Below are 21,864 nucleotides of genomic sequence, written 5' to 3'. Positions count from 1 at the left end.
TCCCACAGGAGGCCGAACACCCGCCGCTCAGATAAACCAGCGATGCCGCTCGGTACCCAGCGGCCGGCCGGTCCTCCCCAGTGCTTGGGGGGTAAGGAAACCGAGGTGCGAGCAGCAGCACGAGTCACGCTGCGGGGCCAGGGCGAAGCCTACGAGGTGGCAGCGCTGACCCCCCCCGCAGCGCTCTGCCTGCACCCCGAGGGCGGCTGCGGGGCTGGGGCTGCGGCTGAAACCGCGAGGGTCGGCGCGCCGGCGCGCCATCACGCGCCAGCTCCGCCCACCTCCCCCTCCGCCGCCGCTGATTGGCCGCCTCCTCCCGGCTTCGTTCCCGCGCTGCCATTGGTCGCGCCCTCGCGCCGCTCCCTCCCGCCTATCCCCCCGCCCCCGCTGGCGCGCGGCGCTCCATACTTGGCGATGCCTGGCGAGCCGCGCGCTGATTGGCGGGGCGGGAGCGGCGGAGGGGAGGGGGGGGCGTGGCCGGCGCGCGCGGCGCTGACCCGGATGTTCACTCCTAGGCAACGGCGGAAGGGGAAGGGGCCGCGGCCTGCTCGGACGGAGAGCGGAGGGGAACCGGGAGGCGCCGCCGTCGCTACCGCCCAGCGCAGCCCCGCCGAGCCCAGCCGCCATGGTGAGCCCCGGGGCGGCGGGGGGCGGCTCTGAGGGCCGGGAGGTGGAAGCCGGGAGGCTCGGCGGAGGCTGGGAGGAGGCACCGGGCCCCTCCCGGGGCTTCCCCGGGGCTGGGCCCGGCCCTCGGTTGTTGCCCGCAGGGGAGCGGCGCCCCCTGGGCAGGGCTCGGGGCCTCGCCTCACGCGGGTCGGGAGTCTCGGGGGGGGCCCGGGCCGCGCTGCTGAGCTCCGGGGGGGCTGCGGGATGTGGGGGGGAGCCGGGGGGGTGCAGCGGGGAGCGGTGCTGCCCCGTACCGGGAGGGGTTGGGGGGTTTCGGCTGGGAGCCCGGGGGTTGGGAGGCCGCGGACTGGGTTGTGCGGGGTTTGCTGAATGGATCGGGCCAAGGGGCAGCCCTTGCGGTTTCGCTTCGGTGCCGGGTGTGGAGGGGGCTGCGGGCCCGGCAGGCTGGGCCAGCCCTGAGGGGGTCCAGCGAGGAGGGTGGGGGCCGGCCTGGGTGTGCTGGGCTCGGCCCAGAGGGATGCTTCACGCTGTGTAACCCCCCCAGGGGGGATCTTCTGTTTGGTGTGGCTGCTGGGCTTTGTGCTGCTGGAGAATTTGTGAGTTAGGTGCTTCAACTGAAGTTTTTGAGGATGTTCAAACACGGTTTGGCTTAAAAGTCACCATGCCTGGCTATCCGGCAGCATAAAGGCTGGTTCAATAAACGACTCTTTTCTTATCTTTTACTGTGAGAATTTCAGAGGCAATGCTTTATTTTTTTGTTTGAAACTGGAGATCACTGTGATCGCACCCCCTGCGCTGTGCAAGATGAAGCTCTTTAGTTTCAAGTGAAAGGTGAGGAGTGCCCGAGGTTCTGTTCTTCCTGAGCAAATGCTGTACCTGTCAGCTGAGTGTGGGACTGACAGGGTGGAGCATCTTGATTCTCCTGCACAACCTTAAATCAAGATGCCTGAAGGCCTTGTACATGAGACCTGACGGCAGAACTTGCTGTCAGGATTATGACAAACTGCTCTGACTTCTGCCATGGCAGAAATCTTCCCAGGAAAAGACTTCAAGGAAAACAGGCAGGCTTCCTGTAAAATGGCAGTGGTGATACAGACTTCTCCTCGAAAGGGATGCAAAAGCATGGTGTTAAAACTCAGCTGGGGTGCAGGTGTGGCTCTGTCCCCCTTTTTGAGGAGGCAGAACCCAAACCCTTCAGAAGTTCTGTGAATGCTCGAAGCTTACGCTGTCTGCTGATTTTTTTCACGTTCAGCAATGGAGAGTGGTGGGCGTGGGAGAGCTCTGACCAGGACTGCCAACGCTTCATGGGTCTCAGCTGCTGGATGGGCTTTGGGTACAACCGTATGGCAGACAACACGTTACATGAGTGTTGCGGTGCCTGAAGACTTGCTTGCAGCGTGGTTTGTCTGGGTCTAGACCAAATCCCTGGCCTTGGTGATGAGAGGCAAACGAGCTGTGCCCATGGCTTCAAACCTTACTGTCTCTTAGAGTCAATGTTATGCAGGTGGTACAGTTGCGGCTCCCAGTTCCAGCTTCAGTTCCCACCCAGTGTTCGGAGTGTTCCAAGGATCTTTCGTGTTAGTGGTACGACAGGCCAGCACTTCCAAATGCTGCAGCCTGTGGTGCCGGGGCCATTTCAGTCCTGATATGCAGCGAGTCTTGGAGCAGCTGGGAGAAGCTGGCATGGTTTAGGGCGTTGGGTCAAACACTCCTCAGTGCTGCAGGTTTTCCAATAGCAGGGTAGAGCAGGCAGGGGAAATGTTGTCTCCTCCGTGCTGTCATTTAAGACCGTCTCAAATCTGAATTGCTCCTGGTGAGTTTAAGATGTCAGGAGCGTTGGCATTTCGGTCAGGTGCTCACTGAGATGGGGCAGGGCAATGTGTGAAGCTTACAAACCATCCGGGTAGGTGCTGTCTCCTGTGCTAAAAATAAACTGAAAATACACTGCTCAGGGCAAAGCAGGACTTGAGACACTGCTGACTTCTGGAATTGAGGAGTAGCAATGGCTGGAATCCAGTTACACTTTGTAAAAATAAAAATATTTCAGGCGATGTAAAATATTTTCAAGTATTTCTTCTGCTGTGCGGCTCTTCAGGAAAAGGCGACAATCTTAGGAAAATTTACAGTTTAATCAACCATAAATACAAATTGTCTGGTGTAGCTTCTCATCACTTGCTCAGAATTTGTGAGGCAGCTAAAAATCACCGAAGCGCAGCCAACGATGCAGGAGGTGACAGTGACACTTAGTGACTCTCTTTGCACATTGTTCGGAGTAATTAATGCTTTCAAGGTAGGGGATCTTTGTCTTGGGCAAGCACATTGCATTTTCATCAATAGCTTGGTTTTGTGCAAGTGCTACCAAAACAATACGGAGTGACTTGTGAAACTGAGCAGCTAAAGACAGAACTTCAGGACAGCTTTTATGAGCACTGAGTCCATCCCTTCAAAGCCAGTTGTGTTGCTTTTGAAACTTTCACGCATGGCATAAGAGCTCAGGGCAGGTTTTCAGTGTCCACTCAAAGTCCTTTGCGCCTTGTGCCTTCAGAGAAATGTCATCTGAAGCTATTTCGTAGAGTCCATGTTTTATTAGCCAAGTGTATGAGCTTAGCTAAATGTTATCTTTAAAAGGTGAGTTCCCAGATTAATTGAGTCAGGGGATGTTGTTGGGATGGGGAATACTGTCACTGCAGTGACGCTTCCTCTTGCATCTTGGCAAAAGAAATTAGCAAAAGAAAACCATTCTCCAGATGAAGTTGTTCAAATGGGATTTCCTCACATGGAAAATACACACACACATCTCACCAGTTGGCAGCTGGGAGTCAAACAAAATGAAAGTACAGTTTCTCTTCTGAATGACTGTTTTCAATAGTTATTACTGCAGCTGAGTAGAGGAAGGACTGCTTGGGAAGGCCACATTGCTGCTGTCTTCCATTTCTGGTTCTACAGTTGCCAGCCGTCTTTCTCTCAGCTGAATTTCCCGCGTGCAGGATATCGGATGGGCCTGGGGAGGTGCGCAGCTGGGCAGCGCTCGCCTCTTTGCCTTTGCCTGGGTGGCTGCCTGCTCCTGAAGACTCCCCCGGCGAGTGCTGGTGTCTTCTGCTGCTTTGGAGGTGCTGGTTCCTTACTCTGCTAAATAAAATGATGGGGAGGCAATTATTTTCCTTTTCCCCTTGCACTGGTGCACGTTGCAGTCATGTTGCCTCAAGTTTGATTTCAGCTTACAGATGGTTCGGTGCCTGCTGGGGAGCCGGCACTTCTACTGGAGAGCCATGGGATTCTGAGCAGCACGAGCAGTTTAGGTCTGTGCTAAGCCCAGTTTTCCACCCCACTTCTCTACAACATGATGTTTAAGAGCTTTTTTTCCAAACAAAGGATGCAATTACAAAAGTTTAAGATGATCAAAATCATGATGGTCCTCTGACATGCGTGTTCTTATTCACTTGATGTGCGTTATAGTTTCCCACTTTCCTCGTGATTTGTGCAAGGAGTTCTGAGGAGTTTGGAAAGCCCCAACCAAACTATTTGTCTCTCTCCCCCTCCTAATGCACAAACTTGTATTTTTCCTCATCTCCTAATCCTTTGCCATTTCCAGGAAGATGGGGGGGGGGAGAAATCTCATGTTAAAATATGGGATTTCAAATTTGAATTTCCATTGTAGGTGAAACCCGTGCGGTATGAAGGAGCAGTGAGTACATCTGAGCACCCTGAGCCTTTCCCCAGCTTCCCGGTCTCTTTAGCTATACTCTAGCACGGGTTTTAGTTGCTAATGAGTTACGTTAATTAAAAAAACTTCCCTAGCTTGTACATAAAGATCAGGAGTTTAGCCCAATACAGTGGAAGTGCATGGCCATGTTAAGTATTTTTTTCTCTGTTGTTTCTGTAATGCCTTGCTAAGTACCTGATAGCCCACGTACGAGGTATTGGTGTTGACACTGGTGTGAAAGTCGTGCAAATACTCTGAGCAGATGCCTGATGAGGACTGGACTGAAATGGGTGATGTGTGTGGAGAACACAAAGCTCTCCAGGGGCTTACCTGAGCTGGATAACGCTGGGCTCCTGTCCCTGGGACCTGAGCTGGCAGCTGATGTCCACTTCTAGTCTTGGGTCTTAAGGCAGGGTGGTTCAGACCCTTCAAAAGGGCTTCTCCTGGGGAGTGGGAGCTGCTCCACATGTAGCAGGGGAGCTGCTTGCTTTTGAAATTTCCTTTATGGGGCACAGGGGTGAACACGGAGCAAGTTTCAAAGAGATTTCTCTGTTTGTTGGGCTGGGAGGATTTGTTACAGGAAGAAAATGGAGAAAGCTGCTCTGCTCGTTTCCTAATTATAAAGTTGTAATTTTCCACAGGAGGTGCTGTCTGGGTAATGCCAAACACAATGGCAATCTAATCTTTTATCTGGATTTTTAGATACAACAAAACTTTTGAGTTACAGAATCAGAAATGAGATCTCTCTTATTTTGTGATTGCCCCAAATAAGCTTTTATTTAGTATTATCCTAGAATGGTGGCCTGAGCTGTGGTATCAACCAATACGACAAATTTTCTGGTATTATCTGGTGCTGTTCTTTGGCCCTGCCTTCCTCTTTTAGGATTTAGAACAAAAACACCCAGCGTGCTGTGAGCTCGTGCTCTTCGTGCCACCGCTTCCAAGTCGGGCTGCAGAATTGCAGAATGTATTTGCAGGCACTCGGCCTTCTCATAAATTACTGACTTTGTTCCTCCTCTATGCAAATCGAACCTTCCTGCTTTATATTCCGCCAGTGTAACCTGTGTTAATTTTCATCGCGGGCTTGGTTTCAGAGTCCTGCCTCCTGATTCAAACCCCCAGGATGCTCGTGTTTGAGCTGTGCCGCAGAGCGGGTCCTTGCTGCTGCTCTGAGTGTGAGGAGGATGGATGCCCTCCGGGTCCTTCTGTTACAGGAAGCGGAGCTGCCTCCTCTCCCAGTGGATCGAGGTGGAATTTCCAGCATGTCCTTGTTGCAGAGCGACCAGCCTGGGTGACAGCAGAACCCGTGTTCGAACAACTTAGCAGCATCAGCTAGACAAGAATGAAAGCAGCCCTTAAGAGGATTTTACATGGAAGGAAAAAGGGTTGAGAACGCACTGAAGACACAAGCTTAGTGGTAGCCTTAAGCCACCAACCCACAACGCCATAAATAACATGTTCTTCATTCTCTCAGGGAATTTCATTTGTATTCCTTCATGTGATGGTTTGTCTTCTCTGTTTGACAAAGCACTGAGCTTGGAAGTGCCTTCCCCTTTTTGCTTTGGTAAATGTTGGGATTTTTTAAAAAACAAAAGCTCAAACCACCAGCAGAGGTGGTTAGTGGCTGCCTGAGAGCCTGCGCTGGCAATTTGAACCGGGCTCAAGAAACGAGAGATGAATTTTTGTAAATTAATTAATTAAAAGGATGAGAAAGCTGTGAAATGAGGTAACATATCAGCTACAGCACGCTGACTGCAGCCGTGTAAAACTCAGTTTATCCACTGAGCGCTAACACTGTGCAAACTTAGGGGTCGTTATGGAGACTTGTGGGTGTGATGCTGTGGGTGTGAGCATCTTGGCTCAGTAGCACGTTGCTCCACTAGATGGTCAAATACAGCGTTCACATAGCCATCGGTACAGGTGGGGCTGCTTTAGAGTGTGGTAAGGTGAAAATTGGCCAGATGGAGTAACTGTTAGCTTCGTACTAAGCTGAGGGAGAAATCTGACGTGGATTGGAATTGGCAAATGTGTGTTGGGTGAAACACTGCTCCCTTATAACCTGTCTCTGCTACTTAACTTGAAAAGCTTGGAAAACCATCGCATGGTTCGATTGCACGCTGTCTGTCTGCAGCTCTGCCTTGAGGGCGGGTCAGGCGTGTTCATAAACAGCAAGGAGAATGTAAAAGGACGGGAAGAGTGGGCAAGTGTAGGAGTAAAGAGTAAGGGAAGGAATTCCAGGGAACGTGGATGTCTTGTTCGGTGGAGATGTGATAATTTTAAGTAGATGCAAAACCATCAGCTTCCTAGTTTTAAGCTTGAAATTCTTATCACCGAATCCCTTGGATGAAAGTGAACTGTCCTGCAGGCTTTGTGGTGTAACCTGTAAGGTACTTCTTGCTAGACACAAGCAAAAGGCATGTTGACCTACTTTTCTGACCTTTTAGGCAATCGGAGAACATGGAGGGATGAGGGCTAACTAGATAACCTCTCCCTGGCTCCTCTCTGCCTTGCCAGGCATCCAGTTACTTGCCAGAGTTATCTCATGAATTTACAACCTTGGCTACCAGACCTGGGGGTGCTGGAAAGCGCTGAGCTTGTGTTGTGCCAACCCCTGTGTGGAGTGGCAGAGCGGGGCACTGCAAGCAGCCCAACGTGCGCCGATGGTTTCAAACCTTCGTGTCAGGCTGCCATTAAGCGTGGCTGTGTTCATGGCCACCTTTGCTGCTAGAGAATATGCCTCCCGGCTGCTGTGATAACATGTGCTTTCTCAAAAGGTTTTGATGTTAGTAAATTCTTGCATGAAAAAATCTAGGTTGCAGTTGGTTGGAAGGAGAACACGGACAACTGGGAACAACTTGCTGAACTGGGCTGTTCCTTCAAGAGCAAAATTCACCATTAGGATTGAGTAGTTCCTCTTCTGGTACTGGCTACGTTGATTCAAACAAAACAAGCAGGTACACAGGGTAAAAGAGCGTTTTGAAAAGATTACCTGGTGTTCCCAGGATAAAAGCATCACAAACACCGCATCGCAAGCAGTGCCGTGCAGGATGACAAATGGCAGCGTTGAATCCGAAGAGCTGTTGTGTTTGTAGTGAGCAGCGTCAAGCTTTACAAAAATAAAGTTGAGGAACTTCCTGTGTAATCACACGCATCTGAAGTTGCCCGGTGTGAATGCCCCGTGCGCTCAGCCCCAGGTATTCCCTCATGTGGCTGAAACAAGTGGCTCCTCGGAGACGTCCCAAGGTCTGGTGCCTCGAGGCTGTCCTCTGGAAAAGGGGCTGTAGCTCCTGGTGCAATCTCATATTCAGTTATCTCCTGGTAACAGCACGGGCTGTAACGCAGAGCTCCTTCAGTTCCAAGTGCTGGCAACTTCTGTCTTCCTGCAGAGTTGTCTCAGTTGCTGCTGTTTGAACTCTTGCAGCACGCTGCTCTACCTCCCAGCCCCAGAACCTGGCTGGCCTGGTGGAACTGAGCTCAGCCTTTGCCAGGGGTACCCAGCGGGGCGCCTCCTCTGTCATATTTGGATGGAAGGCAAGGCACTGCGGATGAGAAACAGGTCATGGGGCTGGGGAGCCGCTGCAGACCTCCTGTTAGCTTATTTCAGAGGCCGACCTGATGCTGGTGGTCAGGAGCAGTAGGTTTACAGTGAGAATGAAGTGGGAGGATGGTGATGAGGGAGCATTAATCAGTAACTTGGGATACATCTGCAGGGCTGAAGCTGAGAGCTGTGTGACGCGATCTTACAGAGCTAACAGAAGTTTCTCCAAAGAGCTGACAAGACCCTGTCGATGATTTCCTGTCGCAGGCACTGCAAGAGCTCCGCTAGCCGCGCAGCAGTGATCCTGCCTTCGGTGTGAGTCAACGTGAGCAGGCAGCTGGGGGCAGGAGGGCTGTGAGGAGGTGGCTTCACAGTTCTTCAGAACGCAAGATTTCCTTGCCTGCACAACCCCTTGGTGCATGCCAAAGTATTTGCAGAGCAACCAAGTGAGTGAAGCGTGGCGCTGACTTAAGTGATAAGGAAATATCTAGGGGCATCTGGAGTTACTCGATGCGTCAGGTAATACTGAGTTGTTCCCCGAGAAGCACTCAGACACCGAGAAGGTGTCTGTCTGTTGGGGTGTGTGTGTACTTGTGCTCAGCCCCACATCTATTCTGATAGTGAAGCTATGGGGCAGACATACCAGCTTCCTTACAAAGTAGCTGCAAGATCAGGACAACTTCTTGTAGCTCAGGGCTGTGCTGTAACAGCTTTGTTTTGCCTTTTGTTTGACTAAGATTTCGTATCTATAGAAATATCTAACAAAGACAATGTTGTTTTTGCGGTAACCAGACTTAAACTGGGGGGAAAAAATAACCACAACTGTTTTGCAGCAACAGTAGCCTAATTAAATTTCTTAAATGTTACCCGGAATAGTTGGTCAGCTCTGCAGTCAACTTCAGTGACTTTAATCCCATTTATTAAAAGTTAACAATGCAGCTTTGCAGACGAGCTTTTCTGTGTGGCTATTTTACTGCCGTTCCCATCTCACTCTTTCATGTGGGGCTAATAGATTGCATATTCACTTGATGCCATGATTTATTGGGAAATGACTTTTTGCAAACTTTACGCTTCACAGGAATTCTTGGCAGAAGATGAAAGCTGGTAAATTACATTGTCATGTTTAATAAATAAAACATTGTTTCTGTTACCCAGAAGACAAACACCAGTGCAGAAATCATTAGTGCTGGTGGCAAAAGGTCAAGATGAATGGGCTGTTCCCAGAAAGCCTTGGTGCTGGTCCACCCCACTCTTCTGTTGGTATTTGGTGGCTCTGTTTGTTGGGCAGGTGACAGATTTGCCTTGGATTTTGTATGAACTAGAACAATAGATGGTAAGTTCAGGTTTGAAAGCACAAGTGGGTTTTGAACCCCTTTTGATATGTCCTTGCTGGGGAGAGGTGCTGAGCAAGCACGGTGCTTTCTTCACTGTGCTGTACGCGTGTGGAAGTGCTGGCAGGAGCTGAAACGGACAGGGGGCTCCAGGAGATGCTGAGCTCCTGCCTCTAAAGCAAAGAGCGACTTACAGCGTAATGGCCTGCTCCACGCTATCGAGGTTGCTAGTTTTTTCGTAGTTGATGTAACATCGTTTGACAAATAGTTGTTCCATGAGACTGAGCTTCTTAGTGAAGTAGTGCAATGGGCTCTGGTTTGTTCTGAAACTACTGGATGGAAACGCCGTCAGTGTATTACAATCCGCTCAGTAATTGCTTCAGAGGTTGTGCAGGGGTGTTGGGTAGTGTTCCATCAGTGCTGAGCAGTGCTCCCTTGATTTGGTGGCCAGGATGATGAAGTCCAACACGAAACAGGATTCAAAAGACACTTGAAAGCATCAGCTCAAAGGTAAAGAAACAAATGAGGGTTTAGGAAAATGCTGTCTGTGAGCTTTGAAGATCTTGAGTACAGGAGGAAATCCTTCGGTAGTTGCTCCTGGATGACCATGGCCACTCGCTTCATCTGTCTAGGACTTGCCTTAGGTGTGCTGGCAGCCTGAAATAGTGATAAGTATCCGATGTCATTAACATGCTGGTGGCAATGAAACTTAAGCTGCCTCATTTGCTTTCCTTCCCGTAGATTATTTTAGTTCCCCATGCGACCCTTTGGAGCAGACATCTAAGTTTCTCTTCTCCTCTTTGCAGAGGTCCTGCAGGGATCCCTGGGGAGCGCCTGCCTTGCTGAGATTAGCACGGCTTAAATTTCTGGACCGGGGCAGAACAAAAACTGCTCAAAGCAGACCTCTCGTTTTTTGGCAAGCGCACAGGTGTAATCTGCTGGTGTGTACGGCAGAGACCTGAATTTAGAAAACCAGCCTTGAAGGTGTTTTTGGTCATGGATCGGCACTAGTACTGCTGCTTCATGGCATGCTCAAGTCTTCTGAAAGGGAGAGCAGTGTAAATAAAGGCAGCGTGTTCTGCAGGAGAACATCTCTGAAAAGGAGCTGCTGATGTAAGGCCGTGGTATGACTCGTGCAGTGCTCTGTAAGGAACTGCAGGTTACATTGGAGACCAAGTACAGCAGATTTCACTAAAATATTGCGAGCCATCACTTCTTGCTTTTATTTTAAACTTTAGTCCTTCTCATTTGGAATCTGTGGAATGGGCATTCTCAGCAGCCAGTCTGTCTTGTTTTGTCTTGACCACAGCAGCAATGTAATGGCAAATTGAGCTAAATGTTGGTATGGATCTGATGTGGCCACAATTGTCTGAAGGTAAAAGCCCCAGAAAACATCCTGACCGGAGGGGACCGAGCTACGAGTAAGTTGAGGAGACTTTGTCTGCATCAGCATCGTGTTCTTCCAATGGTCTTTGATCTTTTATTGCTATCCATGATGCAGCATATCTTCAGCTTTTACTACACCTGATTACTTCTTAACTCTGCTGTGGGTGTTACTCCCACTAGTTCACCTTGCTGTCGGGAATCCCAGATTTACAGGAATATTACAAGTGGCTTTAGATAGGATCTGCCAGAAGAGGGTTAACAGCTGAGGGAAAAATCATGTAGGAAAACAGATTGCAAGGACGTGCAGTTAAAGGAAGCATCATGGATGCAGAATTCGGGTTTCGTGGGTCGTATGGAGTTACTCCCCTTCCATCTAGTATCAGGAAGTGAACGCTGACAGCCTCTTGTGCTGGGAGCCAGGAGGGGAATCCTGCACTTAACATACTATGGAGCTTTTATTACCCACGGTTACAATAATTCAACCCTGTGCTAAAGCTTCTAGCAGTGACACTGTTCTGCTGTGTGATTTGGAAAAGGAGTCTTCTGCCTCCTGAGCTCTGCATGTTGGCAAGGAGCAGCGTGGCAAGCAGGATGGGAAGCTGTTTATCTGTTTCAATTTAAAAAAAAAAAAAAAAATTGAGCACTTATTGAGTACCACAAAGCTGTAACATTAGTCAGACATTCCTGTTGGGAGAACTGACAGGAAATAATGATTTACAACCTGGGGTTTGTCTGCAACATAAAAGGAAGAAGAAAAAGTCATTTGCTGGTTGCATACTTCTGGTCCTGGATTAATTTACGAAGGTATTTTGCTTGTAAGCCGACCGGCGATCAAAGCGGCCTGATGTGCAATCGCTTGAAATTGCATAAGTTAAGCAAATGTTTTATTTTTGGTGTCCCTTTGGGTTTTTATCTTTTATTTCAGTTCTCTGTAAATTGAGATGCTTGCTCTATGCTTGCAGTTGGGGTAACTTTTCCAATGTGGGCATTTCAGCCCCAAGTCAGAAAATTCAGCTGATAAACAACATGGGCACCCCTGCCCAAATGGTGAATGTTTTCACTATGTAGGGTTTTTTTTAACCTTGATCATCGCTTCTGAAGTACTTTTTAGGTCATCCAGCTCTTCTAAAGTTGCATCAGAGAGCGGAGAAGGCATGGGCCAGGGTTTGTGTGGAGGTGGTGTTACGCTTCTGCTTCTGGCTGGGCTGATTTGGCAGCCCCAGTGCCTGAGTTCTCAGGAAGGGCTAAGAGAGGAGAAGCTGCCACTGCAGTAGCACTTAACTACGTCTGCTGGCTTCTCCTGGTTCAGAAGCTAGCTCAGGGCAGTGTTAATGTAGAAACACAACACAGAAGTGAAACCAGTCTGGTTTTCTTTTAGAAGAAACTGCTTAATTCTGTTTGTGCTCAGCAATAACATAAGCAAATGAGCAGGAGCCATCAGAACAAAGCAGTGAAGACCTGGGAATGAAATCTGCTGATCTATTAAATCTGATAGAGAGAAACAAATTCCTGCTGACTGCAAGGCTGGGAGCTTGGAGTGAAATCTCTTACCTGCTTTCAAATGCAGTGGCTTAACCTTTAGAACGGGCAGAGGCTTTGTGTAAACCCTCTTGTAAAACCTGGAGTATTGGGTAAATCTCAGGTGGCTGGCAAGGGAGACGTGGGGAAACTTGTGAATGCAGTCTGTGAATTTTGGTAAGTGTATGTAGTGGAAAGCTCATGCAGAGATATTTGTGAGGAGAAGTGAAAAATGCTCGTAGGTGGTAGCGCGTCGGATTGCTGCTGTCTGCTGAGAAGGGAAACCAAGCACAGCGTCTGGGGGGTGCTGCCAGCTCCGCCAGTGCCACGGGCTTCCAAGGGCTTTGGGTACAGATCTCGGCTCCTGGCAGCTGTGTGTATCAGGAGACAGTTCTGTGTAAAATGCGATGCAAATGAGCTAGTTCTTCCCTCAGGCTGGTCGAGCAGGCGTGGGTGCTGTGAACTTGAAGGGCTGTGTGAGAAGCAGAGTTCACATCCAGGGTGTCGCTGCCCAGTGCTGTTCTGTGCTGGGGGACCACTGAGTGGCAGCTCCTCTGTGCCCCGGGCCCCTCGCCTGGAGGTTGCGTGCTCTAAAGCCAGGGAGTCAGAAGGAAGTGCAGCGTTTTGCCTGCTTTACGTGGTCTTACCAATTTTTGCATGTTCTCTCGTGGTGGCTGCCTACAAATGTGAGGTCAGAGGAGTCCATTGCTCTTACAGCAAGTGACAACAGCCGCTGTCTGCCCCCGTTTCAAGTATTGACAATGGAAACGCGTTGGTGTGTCGCACAAACAAACACTCCTTCTCAAAACAATTAAACAAAACTCTGGTAACTTCCTGAGTTTTTGTGGTTTCTGCACTGAATGGCATCTGTCCGTGCTCAGGGTTTGAACAAAATTGCTTTAGTATGAATGGAATGAAGAAATCACCTACCCGTGCCTTTGTGCAACTGTATACTTTGTGCACTTGTATAATAAATGTTTTTTACGATGTCTGTTTTGATTTGAGCCTCAGTGCAGAGTGCTGAAATGACCAGAGACCCGGGGCCATTTGAGAGGGTTTCTAACTTTGTACTTAACGTGTTTGCAAAAGACTGAAGGGAAGAGCAGGATGCAGGCAAAGGAAGCTGAACAAACACAACTACTTCTAGAGACGGATTTATAACATTTTGCCCTGCAGTAGTATCATGGGAAAGCTATAGCAGATGCTTAAGTGGAGATTGGAGATAGCCAAATATCTTAGAGGAAATGTATTAAGGAGCTTTCATCTAAGCTAATATTTTCAGTCTTTGAGATTCCTGTGATCTCTTAAATCCTTCAGTGACTTGAGCTGTAATAAAACTTCATTTAGAATTTCTGTCTGAACTCCCTACTCCTCCACAGGAGCTCTGTGCTGGATGAAACGGAGGAATGGTGGAAAACGTCCTCGTATCACGTAAACGCTAAGCTCATTAAGTCCTGCAGCCTCAAAGAGCTTGGCTCCAAGAGCGGTCCAGCCTGAGAGACGGCCTGTCTAATCACCTTCCCAGCGAGCAGGGGGCTATAAGCCTCTCCGTGTCCAAAGGCAAGAGTTGTGTAGCGCGTTTTGTCTGGAGATCTGTGAGGAAACCACGTCTTTAGGATGCAATTTACTGTGAGAATTCAGCAAACGCACACCAAGAAAAGGTGAAGTTGCAGGGACGAGTGGGCTAGGTGGATGGCAGTGAGGTGAGGTGAGACATCCTGAGTTTCCCAAGAACTCCTTCCTCTTGCACAGCTTGTGTAAGGGCTTTGTGGGATTTCCAGGTGCCTCTAATAACATGCCACTGGCAAAATTGCAGGAAAAATACGTTCCTGGGAGTGTTCTTTCCTTTGTAAATACAAGGAGTGTGTGCGGCTGGGTTTGACGCCTTAGATGCGATTCCTCTGTCTTTGTGATTCCCCTTAAATATCCACAGCTACTCTGGATACTCCAACTGGGACCGAGGTTGAAACCAAAGGGTATATGCAACCACAGGCCTGGTTTTTAAAACCTTACTTCACCTACACTGAATGAACAAGGAGCAAAAACTACGAAGGGGTACATTTACCCGTTTGGTTAAGTTGGACATAACAAATATATCCAGTACCGAAAGGCAGCCCTGTGCCCTGTCACGTGTGTGCTTTGTGTTACCTTTCTGGTAGTGCCAGCGTGGATTTGTGCTGGCTCGAAGTGACTGTATAAGCACAGAAATAGAGCAGAACCTGCCTTTATTTCAGTCCTTTAAGAGATCTGCTGGCAAGCCATTTAAATGCTCTGCAAGAAAACGGGGGAGTCCTGGTGCTCAGTTCTGCTCTTACCTCATTGATAGCAGAAAAATGCAAAAACTGTTGGTATGTGCTTGGCTATTTCGTGGTGTGTTTTTTTTGGTTGCACGCAGGCATTTCTGCCAGCTATGGCTGAACCTCTGAGAATCCGTGCCTTAAACAGTCCTGCTTGTGTCTTCCTATAGCTGTTACTGAATGTACCATTATAAGGACGGTCAGTCCAAATTCTTTTGGTTAATCCATAAAATGCTGCAAATGCAGAAGACAGTCCTTCATTCAGATAGTTTATTTCAAAATTACCATACTATTAAACACCAACTCTGGGTTAATGGTAGTTTTTAACACCATTTTTTCCCTAGTTTTTTTATCTATCAAACAACCCCAGCTGGCAGAGGAGGATGGAGCACCTCCATAAGTGTTCCCACGGTCCCCAAGTGCGTAGTGTGACCATGCGACCATGTGCCAGCTTTCCTTCCTTGATGTGTGAGATAGCAGGAGGTAAAGACAACACGTGGCATGAAAGGTCCCCTGCCAGGGCTTGGCTGCTGGAGCTGGGCAGTCATAGCCCATCTAAATCACAGCTTTCCCTGGGGACTAAAAGGTTAATAGAAAATAGTGAATTTTCCCTTCCCTCTGTTTGAAGAAAAGAAGGATGTTGCTGTTGCTGGGGAGCTTTCTCCCATGAGTTTCTAATTATGCCTGTAGGTTATGCCTCTACTCAAGCCTGGATTGATGTTTCATCTTCATCTGATCTTAAATATTAGGCCCCTCCTGGGAAGAGGACTGTTTACTGTGTGGAAAGAGAGAGGAAATAATTTGTGACTGCACTTGTGAACAGTATGTGGAGTGGCTTCCTATTTCTGACCCCGCTAACTACGCGGATCTTAGCGCGGAGAAAAGCAAACTGCCCAGAGCTTGGAGCCTCGCTGCTTGGTGGTGCCTGGGGAGGCTCCAGCCCCTTCCTGGTAACCTCCAGTCACCGACCATCTAACAGAGATAAGGAAAAGGTGTTGAAAAACCCAGCCGTCCCTTTTTCCCGTGAACGATGGTCAATTTGTCAATTGATCTGTGGTCGTTTTTCAAGATGAGTTAACTTCGGGCTTGTTTTGGCCAAGAATTTGCTCGTCACATCACCCAAAAGTTTAAGGAGTGTGGGGGCTGAATTTGTGTGACTTGAGCATCGTTGCTTCGATCGCAGCAGGTGACTGCCACAACTTCTGTTCCTGCCATCAGTGCCTTCTGCTTTTCAGGTCAGAGGCTTCAACATCCAGGAGGCTGTTGCGGGCAGATGAGTCAATGCCTAAATGTCTGTAGAGCCGGAGCTTTTCCCAAACAGGATGTCCTAAAACTTAAACTGGATGAGAAATAAACACCAGCTCTTCCAACCCAGCTGTCCGACTCGCTGTCTGTAAAATATTTATCTTTTGATAGTGAATGGGCAGTGCCTTTTTGGAACTGTTTTCGTAATGGATGGCTGCTAAACTGAGAAATCCCTCCTTTCCTCAATCCCTCCTTTGCCGGGGTACAGATTAATTGCAGGATGCTCAACTTCCCCCTGCTGCTCGCTGGTGTGGGGGATGCTGCTTGAATAATGCGATCACATAACTGCTGTATTTTTTGAAGTCTTTCTTAAATACAACTTTTAGAGCTTGGCTGAACATAGGAAATTAAATTTAAGCTCATTGTGTACAGGTAGCTAGAAATAGAGAAGTAAAATGAGAGGAAGAAGTGGTGAAAACAAGCTCGCTGTGCCTCAGCTGGATGGTGACATGTTGGTCAAAGCAGCATGCAGATTTTGGGGCACAAGTTTGTGGGAAGGTGTCTCTCTTATATGCCTTAGTGAGAAGGAGAGCTAAAGGTTGTGCCAAGAACATGGTTCTGCTTATCAAGTGTCTGTGATGATGTCTGTGGCAGGTTTTACAACTCTGAAATGAATTTTAAGCTTTTTTTGGTGGGTGGAATTGGACGCAAGGCCAGCTGCAACAAATGCTATTGGGATACGTTGCTGCAACTTCTCAAAATATTTAAAGCTGAGGATTTCTCAGATACAGATTTTGGTTTGTGTTGTGTAGTGAGAAGGAAATAATGGATCATACCTTTGTCTGCTTGTTTCACTTTTTACCAAAAAAAAAAAAAAAAAAAGGCAAAAAGCTGAAGGAGGGGGAGAGAGCTCTGTCCGAACAGAATTTGCCTTGCGTACGGGTTACCTTCAGCTGAATGGCACAACACAGATGAGGATGTACTAAAACTGCTTCAGGAAAAGGAACTTTCAGTTCCCTAACTCTGCTTATTGTTGAGGTAGCATGGAAAAACATTTCACTAAACATTTGCACAAGTGTGGGAAACAGTTTTCAGTGGGATCTGGACTCCTCCCCATCTACAGGACGGTGCTAAACTGATGGCATGGCACAAGCTTAAGCTGTGTCCTTATGTCTGTGCTTTAGAACGGGTTTTGCAGTACCAAATGAATAATCATCGATCAAATGGAACTGAACTTCATTGAAATCTATTTGTGTTGATATAAAGCATATTCCTGATTAGAAACAGAAGCTGTATTTCTCGTATCAGAGGAGCTGACGAGCACTGCCGTTCTTGTGTCTGTGAGTGTGATGTGCTTGTCTGTATGTGCTGTGACCGAGGGATGTTCTTGTTTCCGCAGAGTGACCAGCAGCTGGATTGTGCCTTGGATTTGATGAGGCGTCTGCCTCCGCAGCAGATAGAGAAGAATCTCAGTGACCTCATTGACTTGGTGAGTACCGGATGCTCTAACCAAATGGTGGCTGAGCCCTAGGCATGACAAAGATCTGGTATGTTAGAACATCTTCTAAAGCATCTCCAAGGTATGGTGATCTGTGGTTCTCTCCTCGTGTTTCAGCAAGGTTGAAGAATGCAGTAATTGCCCAAACAATGTCATGAATCTACGTGTTTATTTTGGGCAAGCCAGCAGGTACTACGGTGTGTGCGTGGACATCCTTTTTGGATGAAGGGTCATTAGCAGCTTTCTTGATGAAGTCATCGACAGCTTGGAGGCTGTTGTTTATAGCAGCTGGAGTGGTTTATACAAACTTGATGCGTGCCCTTGCACGTGTGTACAGTCTCCTGCTAACTACCTGCCAGGCTGCAGCTTGACACAGGACTTGTGCTGCAGGTGCAGCGGCTGTGCGATGGCACGTGCTTCAAAGACCTTCCTGAGACAGAACATTTCAGGACTAGAACACTGGGGTTCTGGAGAATGCCCCAATCTATCTATAAATTGTGCCCTACCAGGTATTCTGCAGCTCAGTGAGTATCCTAATAACTCCCAGCCTGCTGTGTTGTGCTGCTACCTGTTTTCTGCTTGACCCTGCAACGTTTACTTCCCTTCCATAAACTGGTAGTAAAGAAAATTAACTTAAGATTTATAATGGGCACAAGCATCCTTCTTCAGATGCATCTGATTCAGTCACATATTCTGTGATGTGATGTGTTTTTGGTTTTATGATAGGCTAATTGCTGACAACCACAACTCCCAGATCCCTCTCTGCGGGGCTGCTCCCCAGCGTCTCGTCACCCAGTCTGTACATATAGCCAGGGTTGCTCCATCCCAGGTGCAGGACCCGGCACCTGCTTTTGTTAAATTTCATGCGGTTGGTGATCGCCCAGCTCTGCAATATGTCCAGATCTCTCTGCCTTTCCCCCCTCGACAGAGTCAGCAACTCCTCCCAGTTTTGTATCATCAGCAACTTACTCAAAACACCTTTTAGTCCTACATCCAAATCACTTATGAAAACATTGAAAAGAACTTGAACTCAATTGAAATGAAGCCCTGGGGGACTCCACTGGTGACTGGCCGCCAGCCTGATGTAACCCCATTTGCCACAACCCTTTGAGCCCTGCCCGTCAGCCAATTGTTCACCCATCGTGTTGGTTTTATCCATCTGTGTGCTGGAGATTTTGTCCAGTAGGGTACTATGAGAAACCATATTGAAAGCTTTACCGAAATCCAAAACGATGACATCAACTGGCTTCTTTTGGTCATTAACTGGCTGCTTTTGGTCGACTCGATGGGTGTTACCAGAACAGGAAATTCAATTTGTTAAGCAGGACCTACCCCTCAGGAACCTGTTGGCTGTCACCTGTGACTGCGTTGTCCCCCAGGTGTGTTTCAGGAACTCTCAGGTTAATCTCCATAATTTTACCAGGCACTGATGTGAGACTGATGGGCCTGTTAGTTACCAGGGTCTTCTTTTTCGCCCTTCTTGAAAATTGGCACATTTGCCAGCTTCCAGTCTACTGAGACCTCTCCAGATTCCCAAGACAATTGAAAAATAATTGAGAGAGGTCCCACGTTGACATCAGCCATCTCTCTGAGCACCCTGAGATGGATCCCATCGAGCCCCATGGATTTGTATGGATCCACGTGGAGCAGCAAAACCCGCACATGTTCAGGGTTGGTTGGGAGTTTTCTTTCCCACTATTGTGGTCCTCCAGCTCAGAGCACCCATGGTCTCAAAGCCCATCATCGGTGTTGAAGACAGAGGCAAAGAAGGCATTAAACATCCCTGCTTTGCCTATGTCCTTGTCTGGGAGGTGACCTTTCCCATCAAGTAGCGCACCTATGTTTCTCTGGTCCTTCTTTTTCTATTCACATACTTTAAAAAGCCCTTTTTATTGTCTCTCACAGACCTGGCCAGCCTCAACTGTAATTGGGCTTTGGTCACATGAATTTTCTCCCTACAAAAGCAAATAACATCCCTGAAAACAGTGTGGCACAGTTTCCTCTGGAGCAATTTAAGGTATCACTGAAATGCAGATGTGATCTCTATAGAGACTGCTGGATGGGGAGCTGGGAAAACTTGTTTCCATTGTGCAGTGCAAATACATGGCTTATGCTTAACAGTTCTCTGACCTAACTTCCAAACGTGGTGCATTGGTTTGGAACAGAGCTGTTAGGCCTTTGAACTAAGCCTTTCCTCCTACCTTCTTGTGACAACTACATCCCCTTTCTGTGCAGGTCTGAATTTTATGCAGGAACCTTATCCCAGAGACATTAAAAACCTGATGGTTCTGCAACTACTTGAACGAGTACCTCTTAATTAAACCCTTTAAATAGTATCCAAACTGTTTATCATCGTTATACATAGAAGAGTGGCTGCTTACCAGGGAAAAGTTGAGCTGAGGAGGTCTGTTACTAAGTGGAATTGAAGCTGGTGTTAATGAGCTTGGGAGGAGACCTATGGTGAAAAAGCTGGCTGACATAGATTTATCAAACTCTATTTAAATACTGCGTTTGGTTACACAAGCCAAGGTATAGATAAGAAAGCTCTGTGGGTGAGGAAGGAAATTATTCCCTGCAGGAAAGGGATTATTTTTTTACTTGAAACAATTTCCTAATTGGCTACATCTGTGCCACCAAAACTCTTGGCAACCTAAGGCATCATTTTTGTGGCCGTTGCTTGAGGTGGGACACAATAACTAAATCCTTGGTATGATCTGGTGTGACATGGCTATTTTTCTGATGGAATTTGGGGGAATGAAGGGATATCAGGGTTTAAGCAACTCTAAGGACCGACCAGAACAATGACTGGCGTGGGGAGCTATGGTAAGCTTGGCTGTATAATTGGTATGAGGTTTTTCTAATGACTCAGAAAATTGCTAGTTCCCTCTAAATGTTGGAATTGCTTTTGGATGGTGCTCATTAGTGCTCTACATGCTTAACAAGGGCATCACACTGACTGGGATTTTTTTCATATCGGGAGCGTAACGTGAAACAGACTGGTTTGAACCACGCGCATTAAGAGGAGGGTCCGTGGCATTCCCACTCTAGTTCCTGCAGTCCCTTCTCAGGGGCGGAGGTGAAATAACGTGTTAAATCCAGAACAGCTTCTTTTTTGTTGAGACATCTGTGGACCTCTTCTGCAGCCCACTCTCAGCCTGACCTCCACAAGACAGAAGTCTGAACTCTACAAGAGCAGTACACGCACTGCCACCTTGTAATAGTTCCAAAAACATCATGAGTCAGACTAGCAAATAGTTTTTTTGACCTTTTTTTTGGCAAGTTTCATCTAAACCTTTACAGCTGATGGTTTTTATTCTGTTTGCTGTACTGTTACCAGACAATAACCTCCTTGAAGTAAAAGGCCAGGCTACAAATAAATGTGTGATGAGCATGAGCAGGTTCATTAAATTTGTGATAGAACTATAAAAGATGGCACGCTGACTTCTGCTTCCTTTGTGCTTGGTTTCCTTGCTTCATTACACTTCTATGCTGGAGTAAACTTGAAGCAGAGGCGTGAGTCTTTTTTCCCTCGCTGTGTAAAGTGTGGGTTATTTCTTGAAGCCTGCTTACAGCTCAGCTTTCTGCAGCCTTTCTATAGGAGCTGATGTGGAACTTGCTGTTCTTGTGCTGATTAAGGTCCACTGGAAGACAACGGTGATGACTTTGTATGCAAAAATGTTTCCAAAACTGATATAGGAAGAAACTAATACCTTCCTAGGTCTGTAATGCTGCTGAGGATTGCTGTACTAAGTTCCCTGTCTGAGGTCCCTGTTACTCTGTCTAAACTTTGCTTTTTAATGGAAGAGCATCCTGGTGCCAGTAAGAATGGATGGGATATGCTCAGGGCTGTACATCACTGCCCCCAAGTGTTGAGCTGACCAAGGTAAAGGGTCTGGACTTGAACACCAAGTAAAAAGGGTGGGTAGAAGAGCAGAATTTTTGGGTCATTGGCCCTCATCAGACCAGGCACTTTTCTTTCATTAGCAAACCAGTTTGTGGGTTGCCCTTTTACCACATCTGTTGTTGCTTTTTCCAACTGCAGAGTCCTCAATTAGAGTTCATTAGAGACCTTGTCAATCACAGGACTCCAGAAGTGCAGGCTGAAAGCAGTTGTGTGCGGTGCTGGTAATGTGCCTTGGCATGGGACGCTCTGCTTGGAATCCAATTAGTCCTTATTTGTAAATAGGCTACTTGGAGGCTGTCAATGTGCAGGAGGACTTTGAAAATGCTACAAAAAGCGTTTAGTGTAGGCACATGCCTTTTTAAGGACAACTAATTTAAATTAGAATAATTTTCTGTAGAACTCTGGAAACTGGGGTGGTGGAAGGCTCGGGGTGTGTACCTGTCAGCCAGGACTGGAGGGTCATTCATTTTCCATGAGAGGAACATTACCAGGGATTGCACTGCTCTGAGATGGAGCTATCATGAGGATACCCCAACCAATAGCACTTGTAGCATTGCTACACACTTAAAAATCTGTATCATGAATACTGTCTCTCTTCCTTACTGCCTCAATTTCCCCAGCAGAAGTTGCTGCTGTTCATGTTCTGTGCTTACAGAAGTCAGTTGTGAACCACGTGTTCCATCACGTGCTGAAAAGGGAATATTAAGGGGATTTTCTGCATGGAAATGCTTCTTTTATCAGTTGACAGTAAGGCTTTGGTTTTGCTCACACAAATCCCACTGACTGGCGTGAAATAAGGAGGCTGGTAGAGTGGGCA

At 47.7% G+C, this 21,864-nt stretch overlaps 1 protein-coding gene across 3 annotated transcripts in view; it reads left to right on the top strand.

The window, feature by feature from the left end:
* Positions 1-504: 504 nt before the first annotated feature.
* CAPZB (capping actin protein of muscle Z-line subunit beta) overlaps positions 505-21,864 on the top strand; it is a gene marked incomplete at its 5' end in the record, with an annotated part of 62,288 nt that continues 40,928 nt past the window's right edge. The window contains 2 exons of one of the 3 annotated variants that reach the window (XM_084300201.1): positions 505-628; positions 17,045-17,134. In XM_084300201.1, coding sequence (XP_084156327.1) covers positions 626-628; positions 17,045-17,134 — 93 coding nt within the window. Of the gene's footprint in view, positions 629-17,026; positions 17,135-21,864 lie in introns of those variants that run through there. The other 2 variants (XM_084300200.1, XM_084300199.1) reach the window with 2 other exon arrangements.

This window comes from Netta rufina, assembly GCF_964035555.1.
Source record: "Netta rufina genome assembly, chromosome: 22".
NCBI lineage: Eukaryota > Metazoa > Chordata > Aves > Anseriformes > Anatidae > Netta > Netta rufina.
The sequence above is the reverse complement of the archived record's forward strand: the minus strand, read 5'-3'. Positions and strand labels throughout refer to the sequence as shown.